Source organism: Dunckerocampus dactyliophorus, chromosome 2 (assembly GCF_027744805.1).
Source record: "Dunckerocampus dactyliophorus isolate RoL2022-P2 chromosome 2, RoL_Ddac_1.1, whole genome shotgun sequence".
Lineage (NCBI taxonomy): Eukaryota > Metazoa > Chordata > Actinopteri > Syngnathiformes > Syngnathidae > Dunckerocampus > Dunckerocampus dactyliophorus.
In genome coordinates, this window is record NC_072820.1 from 20,735,153 (window position 1) to 20,747,673 (window position 12,521).

Here is a 12,521-nt window from a genome sequence, read left to right on the forward strand (position 1 = left end):
CTGCTGAGATTTCCAATCCATGAGCCACATCTGTGCTTAAGTACTACACAAAACATCTGGGATGCTACAAAATCATACTTCCCTATTGTGAAGGAGCTTTACAGCCTAATCTAGACTCTACAATAATAATAAAGCAATATAGAATAGTATTGCATCAGCTAGGAAGTGAAAAATTGTGGATCGGTGCATCCCTAGTTTTATGTTGATTGTTGGCATGTTGAATATGACACTGCACTTCAATGGAGAAACTATTTAAATGTAGTGTACAGAGGCCTGTCAGAATAAATTTAGCTGGACGATAATTGTCCTACAAATTATTGCAGATAAACTATTATTGTCAAGCGCATTGATACGACGGGAGAGAAAGTAACGCCGAGCTAACTACCTCAAACTGTATGATTTCCTGTATTTGTAAAAGCAAAATGCTGCTGTGCAATTTATTTTTGGTAAGAGGCTCATATCTGGTCTGTATTGTAACCTGTTGTGCAACTTCTGTTTTTGAAATGTAGAAAAAAAAGACTAAAGCATCTGATATAATTTAGTAGTTTGGACAGCAATTTTGTGAACTTCTCATGTATATTTGAGAGAACTACCTCATTCAGTGAGGTGTAGAAAAAGTAAAATATAATCTTCAATCTTAATCAGGCTGCACTCACTGTAGTCTCACTGCAGCCGGGTTAGCGCCGTTAGCCCTTCCATCTCACGTTCCTCATGATGACAGACGCCAAACATGGTTTATACAGCAACCTGTATACAATCTTTTCTGCTGTTCACTCCCGCTATGCAGCCTCTCCTCCTCAGTATCTCTGCAGGGATCTGCGGTCGCTCTGTGTAGCAAAGGGGTGTGTGACTCAAAGCTAACAGCTGCTCCCGAGTGTAAACAATGGAGCCATGAATGAATGCATCTCCCGCAACAAGCGAGAGGCAAGCTACAAACATAACAAGATGAATATACATAGCTGCACACTTGCTTAAGGGGTTGATATGGCACAAAAAACAACGTACGAATAAAGCACTATTAAACACAAAGCGCTGCGGAAAATACAGATTCAATAACTAGCTGCAACTCTGGCGGCGGCATCTTGAAACATGAGACCTCCGCACCTCCGATATGCAAAATACTGTATTACATATGATCATGAATGTAACTGTTTCTACTTGGTCACAGCATGTACATTAAACCATATAACCTTGTAGCGGTCTTTATAGCTGGCACAGGTGCATCCCATTACGGGCAGTAATGTTTAGAATGCACAGAAGAGATGTGCGTTCATGTCTCTCATAAGGATTGTGGATGATGGGGGAAAATTCCAAAAAAGTGCAGTTTTTCTTTAAATTTGCCAGATCAAAACAAGTAGGTGTTCGGACTTATCTGCACCCTTATCATTAACGTTAATCATTGTAATGTGGAGACCATAACTCCACTTCATAACACACCTAATATATACATAAATAGGAGATCCATCTTGACAATATAGTGACATGGTTGCTATATTTAGCGAGTAGGTGTGTGCATTAAAAGTGAAAAACAGCAAGTGTTTCTTGCGTTGTGCATTTATTCGGTATTTAAATACAAGATCTCGACAAAGGTGAAGTATCCGCTGCATCGGGGAGCGGGAGCGGAACGCCGCCGCTGTACCACAGTGCAAAGCAATGCGAGTGAGGTACATAAACCCCTCCACAATGCATTTAAATCCCTGGCCAGCGTCAGAACCAAGAAGGCAGAGCTTCAACGAAATCCTGTCGCCTGCCAGCGCCTCGCCTTCCTGGTGAAACGCGCATTGGTGTCCAAAGTGTGGAGCAAGGACCATTGGTGCAATGTGGCTCATTGCAGAAAATAACGTAAAATAAACAAAACCCAGCAAAAGTGAAAAAATTGTCTATTACATGACACTGCAAAATAGTCTGTAAAATGTGGAGCTTGTCACAGTCTAAGCCTATCAATCCCAGCGTGCATGATCGCTTTTTTTTTTATTTCATTGTAGTTTAAACTTTTCTGCCATCAAAGTTTACAGATAATCAAAATATCTTTCAGTAATTGAATTCATAATTGAAATCAACATGGCAGGAAATATAATTGCACATAATTCCTCAATGGTTGTTTACATAAAGTGAGTAGAATGTCACTCAAAATGGCTACATAGCATTCATTATACGCACTTCATGCTCTCACATGTCCGGTTGGCATTTGCTATCAAACATTACAGATGCTGTGTACAAGCAGTGAAAATGATTGTGCAAAAGACAATGCAGCCAAAGTCAAGGGAACACATTACAAATGTTTCAGCAATGGCTACATTTTCCAATTAATCATGAAATAGTAGTTTGACAAATTTGTGGGAAACACGCATTTCTATAGTGTAGTTCATGACACGAAGTGCAACCATGAAACAATTGACCTTTTTTCTACATAACTAGCCACGACAAGCAAACGGATATATGTCCATTCATACAGTGTATTACTTAACATTGTTTTCACGTTAAAAAATCTTTTTTTTTTTTTGCCGTGGCTGTCTGCCATAATCAATTACATGTAACCTGAGTATGACAAATGTTTTACTAAGCGAGTACTTTCATTTTGTTTTGCTTTTTTCAAACTTTTTTTGGTATCATAAGCACTTTTAAAAGCCACATTTTTCCTCAGGTGTCATTGGGAGCAGTGTTTTTATGTTATGACTCGTGTGCTTCTTTGTCGTACACTTCTTACATACTGCAAAGTCATTATCCAGCTTTGCCCCATCCACACTCTTAAAGTCAAAGTGGGTCCACACTTTTGACTTCAACTATGCTGGCGCATCTTTGAGTTTCAATTCAGGTCTCATGGTTGCCATGGCACTGTTTGTGTTTTCTTCTGTGACTTAAGCACAATTTTCTGCCTTTAGTGTGAGGAGTGCCTGCTAGATGACCTGTAAAATGGTGACTCTACTCACTAAGGAACGGTGAAAGTTATATATAGTGGCTCTGTTCTAATAACTTTTAAAAATGGAATAGTGGCGAGAGCGTATCGATAATCTATTGTAAGATTTAATTTTGGGTAGGCCTGTCACGATAACTGATACATTGATTTAGCGAACGATTTAAAAAAAAAAAAAAACGAAACAAAAAAAACGACAAAAAACTGGTTGCTAATTATGAGGCCTCCATAAACCAACATGTACATACATGCATGTCTGCTCCATCTGTTAGTCTCCTTGTGGTACACAGGCTGGATGACAAGAGGGTTCACTCTGCATGTACTGTATCTGTGCACATTGTCTCTATATGAAATGAACACAGAAGAGTGAGAATCTCCTCAGCTATTAAGCCCCTTTGTCCCAGTAGTGTAGGCGGGGGCTATGTACACAGAGTGCTAGTAATTAGCAAGCAGACACGAATGTGATTGAAGGCACAAAAGCAATAGTTTCTAAGCCAAATGCCACAGTTCCAGTGCGGATGTGCATCAGAGCCTTCCTCCCGACAGTCAATGCTTACTTTTGATCGGCGGAGTAAATATTAAACGAAACGGCGCAAAATGGTGCGCGTTCAGTGTCGCTAGCTGCATTGCCAAAGAAATGTAACCTTTCAATACGGTTGAAAAGCCAACATTTGGGGAAATGTTAGTAGAAATTGCCTGGGAGAATGTACATGCACATATCACAAACCGCAATATGTGAGTGAAAGAATACGTGTTGAAGAACATATCAGCAACATTGCATTTTAGCCCACTCAGCTGTGGTCCAGCTTGTAATGTAGTGTGTGTGTGTGTGTGTGTGACAAACAGTGATGTCTTTAGTGTCCCTACTAAGCTGCCATAGCATGTGCAGTGAAGTTGCGCAGTGTTGCGTTCTAGCACGTTATGACATAAAAAGATGGCCTTCTAAACTCACCCAAGTCGTGTGCAGTCTGTCATATCCATTATTTTACACAGCTCAAATAACCCCCCACAATAGTTTAACAATACACTACATAACTGTGTATTGTGTGTGTGTGTGTAGGTTTTATTGAAGTGTTTTTTTTTGTTTTTTTTTTTTAACAGAGACTGTGTATGTAGAGTAGCGTCGCTGGGAGCACTTCCTGTTTCCCAGCGTGCTTTGCTGTACAGTTTTTATAAATGGCTGGAAAGTACATGTTTAGAGCTCAAATAGTAGTTGGTTAATATTCTTCATTAGACGTTGGTAGTGTCTGTCTTTTATCCACCTATTGCGTTGCTGTGTGTAGTTCTTTTGACACCATGAGTAGAATTGGTATGTGAATTGATGACCTCCCACTCTTCGTCAAAGTGTGATTTCTGGGCCTCACACAGGTCCACTATGCTTGAGTTCCATCTAGTGGCTCAAATTTGACATGACGCAATGCTCTTTGAATGGTAATCTTAATGATAATATGGCTTAAAGATTGAAGTTATCATTATCGGCAATAATTTACAACACAATTATCAACTAGCAAATTTTGTTATTGTGGCAGGCCAAATATAGGGCTGCAGCTAGCGAATATTTTCGCAATCAACAAAACATTTTTGTTTGGTTAAAGAGCAATTATAAATACACAAGAAAATAAAACATTTCACTAAATAATGAACGACCAATGGGTTTAATTTTTTATTTTTTTGGGTCTGATGATGGTGCTTTTGTATATTAATTTATCCATCCCAGACTATTTACTGGGAAAGGAGAGAATTAATTACTTTAATAAGACATTACTAAGATTAAATTGCATATTACATTATGTTGATGGCTGTGCATTTATAAATCCCAAATTAGATAGGCTGACTAGAAATAAGACAAATATTCTTATACGATATACAATTTTTGTGGAACATGAACCAAGAACATTGCAAAACTATTAATTTAATGGCAAAGTTACTGAGAGCACTGCCAACATTTAAATTGCACTTCATTGACAAGCACATCTTCACTCAGTGTTCTCATTTGTCATTGAATACAGGTGTCATGTTTGAATAGAACACTTACAAAAAATACTAAGAGGTGACGTAAATATCTTTTGAAGTACTCAACATCAGCTGGTGAGCTACTGCTAGCATAAAAGCTAGCTGTTGGAGACCCCTGTGATAGCGTTACTGTTCAAAGCTGTACACGCGACGTGTACAGCGATTGTATTAATGAAATGGTAATTATTTAGATATTTTGAAGCACTCTACACTTTAGTTGCTTCACGATATTCATGTCTAAATAATCTCTCTCTCTCCACATGAGCACCCCCCCCTTTGAACACAAACGTTCAGTTTGTCTCTATCTCACAAACATAAACATAAGTCATCTTTGCAAACAATTGATTTCTCCCCATTTCATGCCTTCCTCCTGACTCTGTGTATAGTTATGACTATTGGCATATATTGTTTAGTAATTGCTTTTGTTACATTGAAATTGTTCATCTTCACCCTCAAAACATATACAGTCTCTTTCTCTCTGAAACACACACACACATTATGTCCGTATTAATATAGTGCATGGTTGTATATTGATAGGGGCCTTTGAGGGTGCCTTTTCTGCATTTTTGTGTTTAAAAGAACTTATGAAAAGGGCCCCTGGCTGTGTTCGCCTTAGGCCCCAAAATTGCTAAGTCCGCCACTGCACACATGCTGGCATATACAGGTAGAGGCTTGGCATGTAACAAGTTGTCTTCAATTGAGATAGGCTTAGCATGTAACAAGCTGTCTTCAATTGACTACGCATTTTACGGGCTATTCATTCACCCGATAAGAAACAAAGTGAAACACAAGACGGGTCACGTATCTGGACACATGCACAAGTGCCAGCAAGGCAGACAGATGATTCTGGTGCATGCTTATCAAAATAAAGCGCAGTGAAACATTTTTATATTTTAAATCATTTGCAAACTGTGGTCAATATGTGCGTAAATAATAATCTATATACCATATACTGTATATCAATTTATGCAATATATTTTCAAGTTTAAAAAAAAAAAATTAAGATGTGGCGGCTTTTATTTTGTAGTGGCGCACCGCCACAATTAATTACGTGTAGCAGAAACCCTGCTTGTCTCGCTTGTCCCACTCCATTTGAGAGGAGATGATGCAACCTATAAGATGTGCTGTTGTGGTATGCAAGTGCCGCCTTACAACGGATACACGTCAATGTGTTCGACTTGCTGTTTAGTAACATTCTGTTTTTTATATTATGCTTTTCTTCTCTTTTGTTGCCTTGTCGCATTCTCTCACCTTATGAATCTTCCCGTGTCTTCAAACATCCCCTTCGTCCTCTGCGTAGGAGACATAAGCGTGTTGGTGACGTAAGCGAGTCAAGGCAGAAAAAAATCCTCTCTTTTGTCATTGAGGTACTAAAATTTGAGGAATCGTGGCACTCTTTAATCAAATATCGTGATAGTTCAGTATGTTTATTTCATCACACTCCTACCATCAACCGGCATATCTGTGTTTTCACAATTTCATAGGTTATTCAATCCGTTAATCATCAAGTGTCAATGTAATTGGCTTGTGCTACATAGTTAGAAGAGGAGCTGTCATTTTTGCACACAGAAGTTAATTGACTGCTGTCCCGCAGCGAGGAAAACTTTTTTTTATCTATTGGAGTCATGTATCAAAAATTCACAGTTCAGAGTAGGGATGGGGCCGATCCTATGCGATTACTCAGCATAATTCAAATGGGATGTCATACACTTAGCTCATGAGACAAGAGAATACACGATATTGCAGGGATAGGGAACCTATGGTTCGGGAGCCAGATGTGGCTCTTTTGATGACTGCATCTGGCTATCAGACATGCCTTAACACAATAAAATTACAATTTTTTTCCCTACATTTTAAAGTAAAACATTACAGAAATCAGTGTTAAAAAATTATGTTTAAAATATAAAACATTCTTAAGCATTTTAATCCATCCATCCATTTTCTACTACCCATTGGCCAGCGGCAATGCCAGCTGTCCTGACAGTGTTGTCCGGGTTAGACACCAAAACACAATTATTACTAGGGGTGGGAATCTCTGGCCACATCACGATTCGATTCGATGCGATTATGATTCAGAGGCCTTTTTTGTGATCAATAGTTGGTCAGTTTTTTTTAAATGCATAATTTCTTCTATATATAATTTTTCAGTTTCTGTCACTAAAAGTAATTTCTTTTTACTCACTGTGCACTACTAAAAGCATATTTGTAATGATCAGTAATTAAAATAAACATGAAACAAAATCATTTACTTCCATCCGTTCATTTTTCTCCGCTTGTCCGGGTCGCAGGGGCAGCAGTCTAAGTAGGGAAGCACAGACTTCCCAGTCAGTGGCCCCCCCCGTCAAAGTGAAACCATTGAGGTTTTACAGACTAATGTTGATTCTCGCAGCATTAATTGACCAGGTGCGTCCATTGTCTGCTCAATACGGGTGGTGGCAAACCTACATGGCACAGCAGACATGCACATTTATGTCATTTTTGTGGTGTCATGACATGAATTGTCTCTAATCATAATCACAAGATTTTAAGCCATATCATCAATTCCTAATCACAACATGTCCGCTGTCTGGAAATATTTTACTTGCCTGTTAACAAGATTTCCTGTTTTTCTGACTTCCCTTCTTGACCATACGTATATGCTTTGCCTTTTGGGACACACATCATACATATAATACTTGCCTGTACAGAGGAGTTTATTACAGCCTTGTATAAAATCAGCAATGGTGATATTAAAGCAAAGCAAGCTCTGGTATTAGAATAGTATCGGCATCAACAGATTTCCAAATATAGTCATTGGGATTGTATCAGAAGTGACAAAATGTGGATCGGTGCATCTCTAGTTCAGACGTCACTGCTAACCGAATTTACCATCAACAATACATAGAACATATGTGCATCTGACAAATGGGTGTGTGCAGCAGCAGGTAGTCTTAATGAATGTAGGGCTTGGTGTGGACTGTTTACATTCACTGGCTCATTGCCAGCGCAACCATATTTTCAAACTTAAATATTCATTTGGAATAATGTGAGGTTTCGAAGGCGAGTGCCATATGTTTGTGACTAGTCTACAAATTTGTGTTCATGGAGCCTGCAGGTATAACTGTATCCTGAAATGCTGTGTAGCTGTTGAATTTTAGCGAAATAAGCTTTCCAATGGCTTATAACATGCCTTGGAACACAAATAACCTTGGTCTTGTCATGAAAACAGCTGGCCCACTGGCAGACCGTCATGTCGCTAAGGGACTAAACTGTAAAATACGAGACCCTAAATATAACACGGCTACCTCAACCTTCATTCACATAAGCTTCTTTAGTAGTTTATTCACTCTCATCCTGGCTCCTCCTAAACTGTCACTGCAGGAGAAAATGTAAACACACTTTACCTCCAAAAGTGAAATGCTCTGTGAGGCAAAAGCAGCATGCTGTTGTGTCAACACACCACATGTTGATGGCCCGGTGCCTGGTCCTCTGCTGTTGCAGCAGCTTTAGATTTGTGCAGCATGGCCACAATAAGTGAATTTCTGCAGAATAGGATTCAATATAACATGGAACATGTTTGTAGTTATGGCATGGAAAACCTGTTTAAGATCGAAGTATAATTTTAACATTATAGCTCTCTAAACATGAAACACCCATATAGTCACCTTACATTTGTGTTACCCAATATGGTAGATATAATCAGAGAAAATAAGCCATATTAGACATAAATAAGGTAAGAGACTCACACGTTAGCAGTTCCTTGTTTTTTTTTCTGGGCAGTGTACTACGCGGTGGCTGTCTCACAAATGCATTGTAATGGCGACTTTAAATGGCTTTACATTCATATTACCCAGTATAGTAGACCTAATGATTAAATAAGCCATTTAAATTACACTCCTGTTCATGTGTGTCACAGTAAATGTATCCCCTAGCTGAATGGCGGGAGGACAGTTGTGTAGTCTGGCCCTTGTCTCACCGAACACAGGCACTTAGTGGCCAATGTAGAAAACAGTACTACATTCACAATTAGAATGCTTCGTCTGCCTTGTATTAGTTTTAGTTCATTTTGTATGTTCATTTAGCCATTTTTATGCTTGAAAAAGCTTAATTTAAATATGTTTTTTTTGTTTGGTTTTTTTTTTACTGATAAAAGGCCGTAGTCAACCACGAAGCAGCAGTCTCTTTTTTTTATTTATTCATTTATTTATTTTTATTTATTTATTTTTTAACAGAGAAGGCGTGACGTTCAAACTGTGAGGGATGACTGTACATTCATTTGTGGCAGCCTGCCACAAATAAATTTGGACCGCCACAAACATTAGATGCAAGTTATAACGTTGTGACTGGTCACTGTCTGTCAGGACAAGCAAGTCGTGTGTTACATGTCAGAACACCTGCTTCTTGTGCTTAGTTGCTAATGTGAGGGCCCCCACCTCCACCCCCCGTGTCTCCTGCAGGAGCACCATCTCCAGCGGGCGATCTCAGCACAGCAGGTCTACGGCGAAAAACGGGACAACATGGTCATCCCGGTCCCGGAAGCGGAGAGCAACATCACCTACTACGACTCGCTCTACCCTGGAGATTACAAGATGCCAAAGCAGCTAATTCACATACAGCGTAAGTGGGTACCAATGACTGATGTTGAAAGTGCCGATTCAACTGTGTCGTCATCACAGAAAGATACTGTAGCTTCTGTGATGGTTTCCATAATTTTTTTTTAAATTATTATTTTTTTTTTTATACTGTTGGCTCTCTATGGTTTGTCTCTGATTCTCTGATTGTGATAGTCTGAAATACATTAGCCACAAATACTGCAAATTGTACATTGTCTTACATTTGAAAAGGTTGTCAATTGTGTATTTCTTACCTCCAGCTTTCAGCCTGGACACGGAGCAGCCGGACTATGACCTAGACTCAGATGACGACGCCTTTGTCACTAAATTGAAAAAGAAGATGGAGATCAGCCTCCTGCAGTTTGAGGAGATGATTGACCGGCTGGAGAAAGGCAGTGGACAGCAGGTTGGTGCCTTAGCAAAGACTCACAAAGGAACTGCGCGCCTGGTTGCTGTGTGAGAAACAACAATGACGTCTACTAGAATATAAACATGATGTGCACATTGTGTCTACTCAGCTGGTTAGTCTTCCTGAGGCCAAACTGCTCCTCAAGGAGGATGACGAGCTCATTAAGGAGGTCTTTGACTACTGGAGCCGTAAGAGGAAAAACAGCAAGGCCGTATCACTCATCAACATCATCAAGCAGGAGAAGCGGGACGGCTCTAGCACCAGCGACCCCTATGTGGCCTTTCGACGGCGCACAGAGAAGATGCAAACCAGGAAGGTGGGTGCTCGGATTATTGGTTTGAAGTGTGTGAAAGTCAACAGCTTCAGGTATTGCGTTGCTTGAGAGTCAATATTGTTCTTTGCTCCCTTCTACCATCAGAACCGTAAGAATGATGAGGCGTCCTATGAGAAGATGCTGAAACTCCGCAGGGATCTCAGCCGAGCTGTCACAATTCTGGAGATGATCAAGAGGAGGGAGAAGAGCAAGAGAGAGCTGCTGCACCTCACTTTGGAGGTCTTTGAGAAGAGGTCCATTTGACACTCCAAGCGTGCTGAACTATGGATCAGCATCAGAATAATTAGTAATGTAATGTAATTTGTCATACTCAGGAACGTCATGTCAGACTTCGGCGGTGAGGTTCTAGCCGAGGTTCTGGCCGAGCGGGCTCTGGTGAGGCCGCAGATTATTCCTCTGGTGCCACTTACCAACCAGTACCACATGGACCACAAGGAATACAAATCCAAGGTGAGCAGATCATCAAGCACATCATCAAATTCCTTTGTAAAAGTCCTTTGGGCCTAAGTCCTGAAGTGAACGTGTCTCTGTTCCCTTCAAGCCTGACAAGGCCGAAGCTCCCCGTCAGAAGAGGAAATACGAGAAGAAGCAGAAGGTGTTGCCTCTGTCAGCTGGCGCCTCGCACCACCACGGTCCGGCTGTGTTCAACGCCAAGGATCTCAACCAGTATGACTTCCCAAGTTCAGATGAAGAGCCTCTGTCTCAGGTAGCGCTGAAGTGCTCACTAGTGCTAGTCTTAGTATGCCATCTAGAGGTACTTTTAAAAACATACAAGAGCACATCAAACCACAATCTCAACCAGCAACTTCACACTGACCTCTGACCGTGGTGTCTACAGCTCCATTCGGGCTCATCAGAAGCCGAGGAGGAGAACGACCCAGATGGTGCATATGCCTTTCGCAGGAAGGCGGGCTGTCAGTACTACTCTGTAAGTATCATGTTCATCATCAAGAGCTGTGAAAATGAGGACGATGCATGGCTGAGTCTTTGTGTGCCTTCAGGCCCGTCAGGATCGAGTGGGCAGCTGGCTATGGTCAGCAGGCTGGGAGGGCGGCCTGGCAGGAGCCCGATACCGCTACAGTCTCACCACGCTCACGGTGCCACGGCGCTGCCAGGGTCTGGCCCGGCGACGCGTGGGTCGAGGGGGCAGGTAGTGAACAAACAAGTTATCAAGTATCTGTTAGGGTGGAATCACAGTATCCATAATTATGTTCTCTCCTTCCGTGGCAGGGTCTTACTGGACAGAGCGCACTCAGACTATGACAACGTTTTCCACGAGCTGGACCCCGATATGCTTGACCCGCCCCTTCCAACGAGTCCGTGCTCGCCAGCCGCCAGCAAGTTTGCCAGTACCTCAGAAACAAATACCTCAGACAGAAACTCCCCCCCTCCCTCTCCCTCATCGCACATGGACCTCAGTCGGATTCTTTTGAACATAAAGTCGTGCCGATGGCGGCACTTCAGACCACGGACACTACCACTACACGAGCTGGACAACGCCCACCCTCTGTTCCGTAGGCTGAGTCGAGGCATCAAACGCCCGCTCTCCGCCTCTAACTCCGGATTTCCCTCTCAGCGCCCTGGACGGGTCTTTCCCCCTGCCCCGCCCCCAGTTGGTAAGCCTTGTGCCTTCTGTGTGTTGTTTTTTAGAATGTAGCTGTGTGTGTCTACTCTGACTTAATGTTAGTCCTGATGCCGAATTGATGCTGCAATTAAGTATAGTTGCACAGTAGGACTTTTATATTATTGCGTTGTGTACTGTGCACGCGTGTGAGAGCAGTTTGTTTTGAAATGATCAGTGTGACTTTTAATCATCAAGTTAAGTTGTAACACGTCTACTTGCATCTGTGATGATTCATGTGTGTAACAAACAGTTTTTGTTTGTGTCAGCTTTAACAGTCGAGCAGTTCCAGCAGCACCACGAGCAGCTGGTCCAGATGCAGAAGGACCAGCTGGAGCAGGTCCAGCAGCAGCAGCAGCAGGCCAACAGTGTCACCACTGCCAACAGCACACAGGTGCGCTAACATCCTCTCGCACTGACACGGCTATCACTTGCCATCACCGCTCAAACGTGGTCCGCTCTTCTCCCACAGGTCTCGTCCAACATGTTGGACCAGGCCAATGCTCAGTTCGCCGCCTCAGCCCTCATCACGGCCGACCAAATACTGGCTCTGAAAACCAAGGAGGAACTGAGTCTGGGAGGCGGAGTCAATGGCGTCCTCTCCCCCTCAGGTATGAACATGCCCTGAGAATGTTTCA

At 41.8% G+C, this 12,521-nt stretch overlaps 1 protein-coding gene across 2 annotated transcripts in view; it reads left to right on the plus strand.

Annotated features, from left to right (window-relative positions):
- epc1b (enhancer of polycomb homolog 1 (Drosophila) b) overlaps positions 1-12,521 on the plus strand; it is a 31,875-nt gene that overhangs the window by 16,590 nt on the left and 2,764 nt on the right. For both annotated transcript variants that reach the window (XM_054754936.1, XM_054754928.1), the window contains 11 exons: positions 9,364-9,523; positions 9,780-9,925; positions 10,038-10,244; positions 10,347-10,495; positions 10,577-10,712; positions 10,804-10,968; positions 11,101-11,190; positions 11,264-11,412; positions 11,493-11,878; positions 12,153-12,277; positions 12,356-12,494. In XM_054754936.1, the coding sequence (XP_054610911.1) occupies positions 9,424-9,523; positions 9,780-9,925; positions 10,038-10,244; positions 10,347-10,495; positions 10,577-10,712; positions 10,804-10,968; positions 11,101-11,190; positions 11,264-11,412; positions 11,493-11,878; positions 12,153-12,277; positions 12,356-12,494 (1,792 nt within the window). In that variant the 5' untranslated portion in view covers positions 9,364-9,423. The remainder of the gene's footprint in view (positions 1-9,363; positions 9,524-9,779; positions 9,926-10,037; positions 10,245-10,346; positions 10,496-10,576; positions 10,713-10,803; positions 10,969-11,100; positions 11,191-11,263; positions 11,413-11,492; positions 11,879-12,152; positions 12,278-12,355; positions 12,495-12,521) is intronic.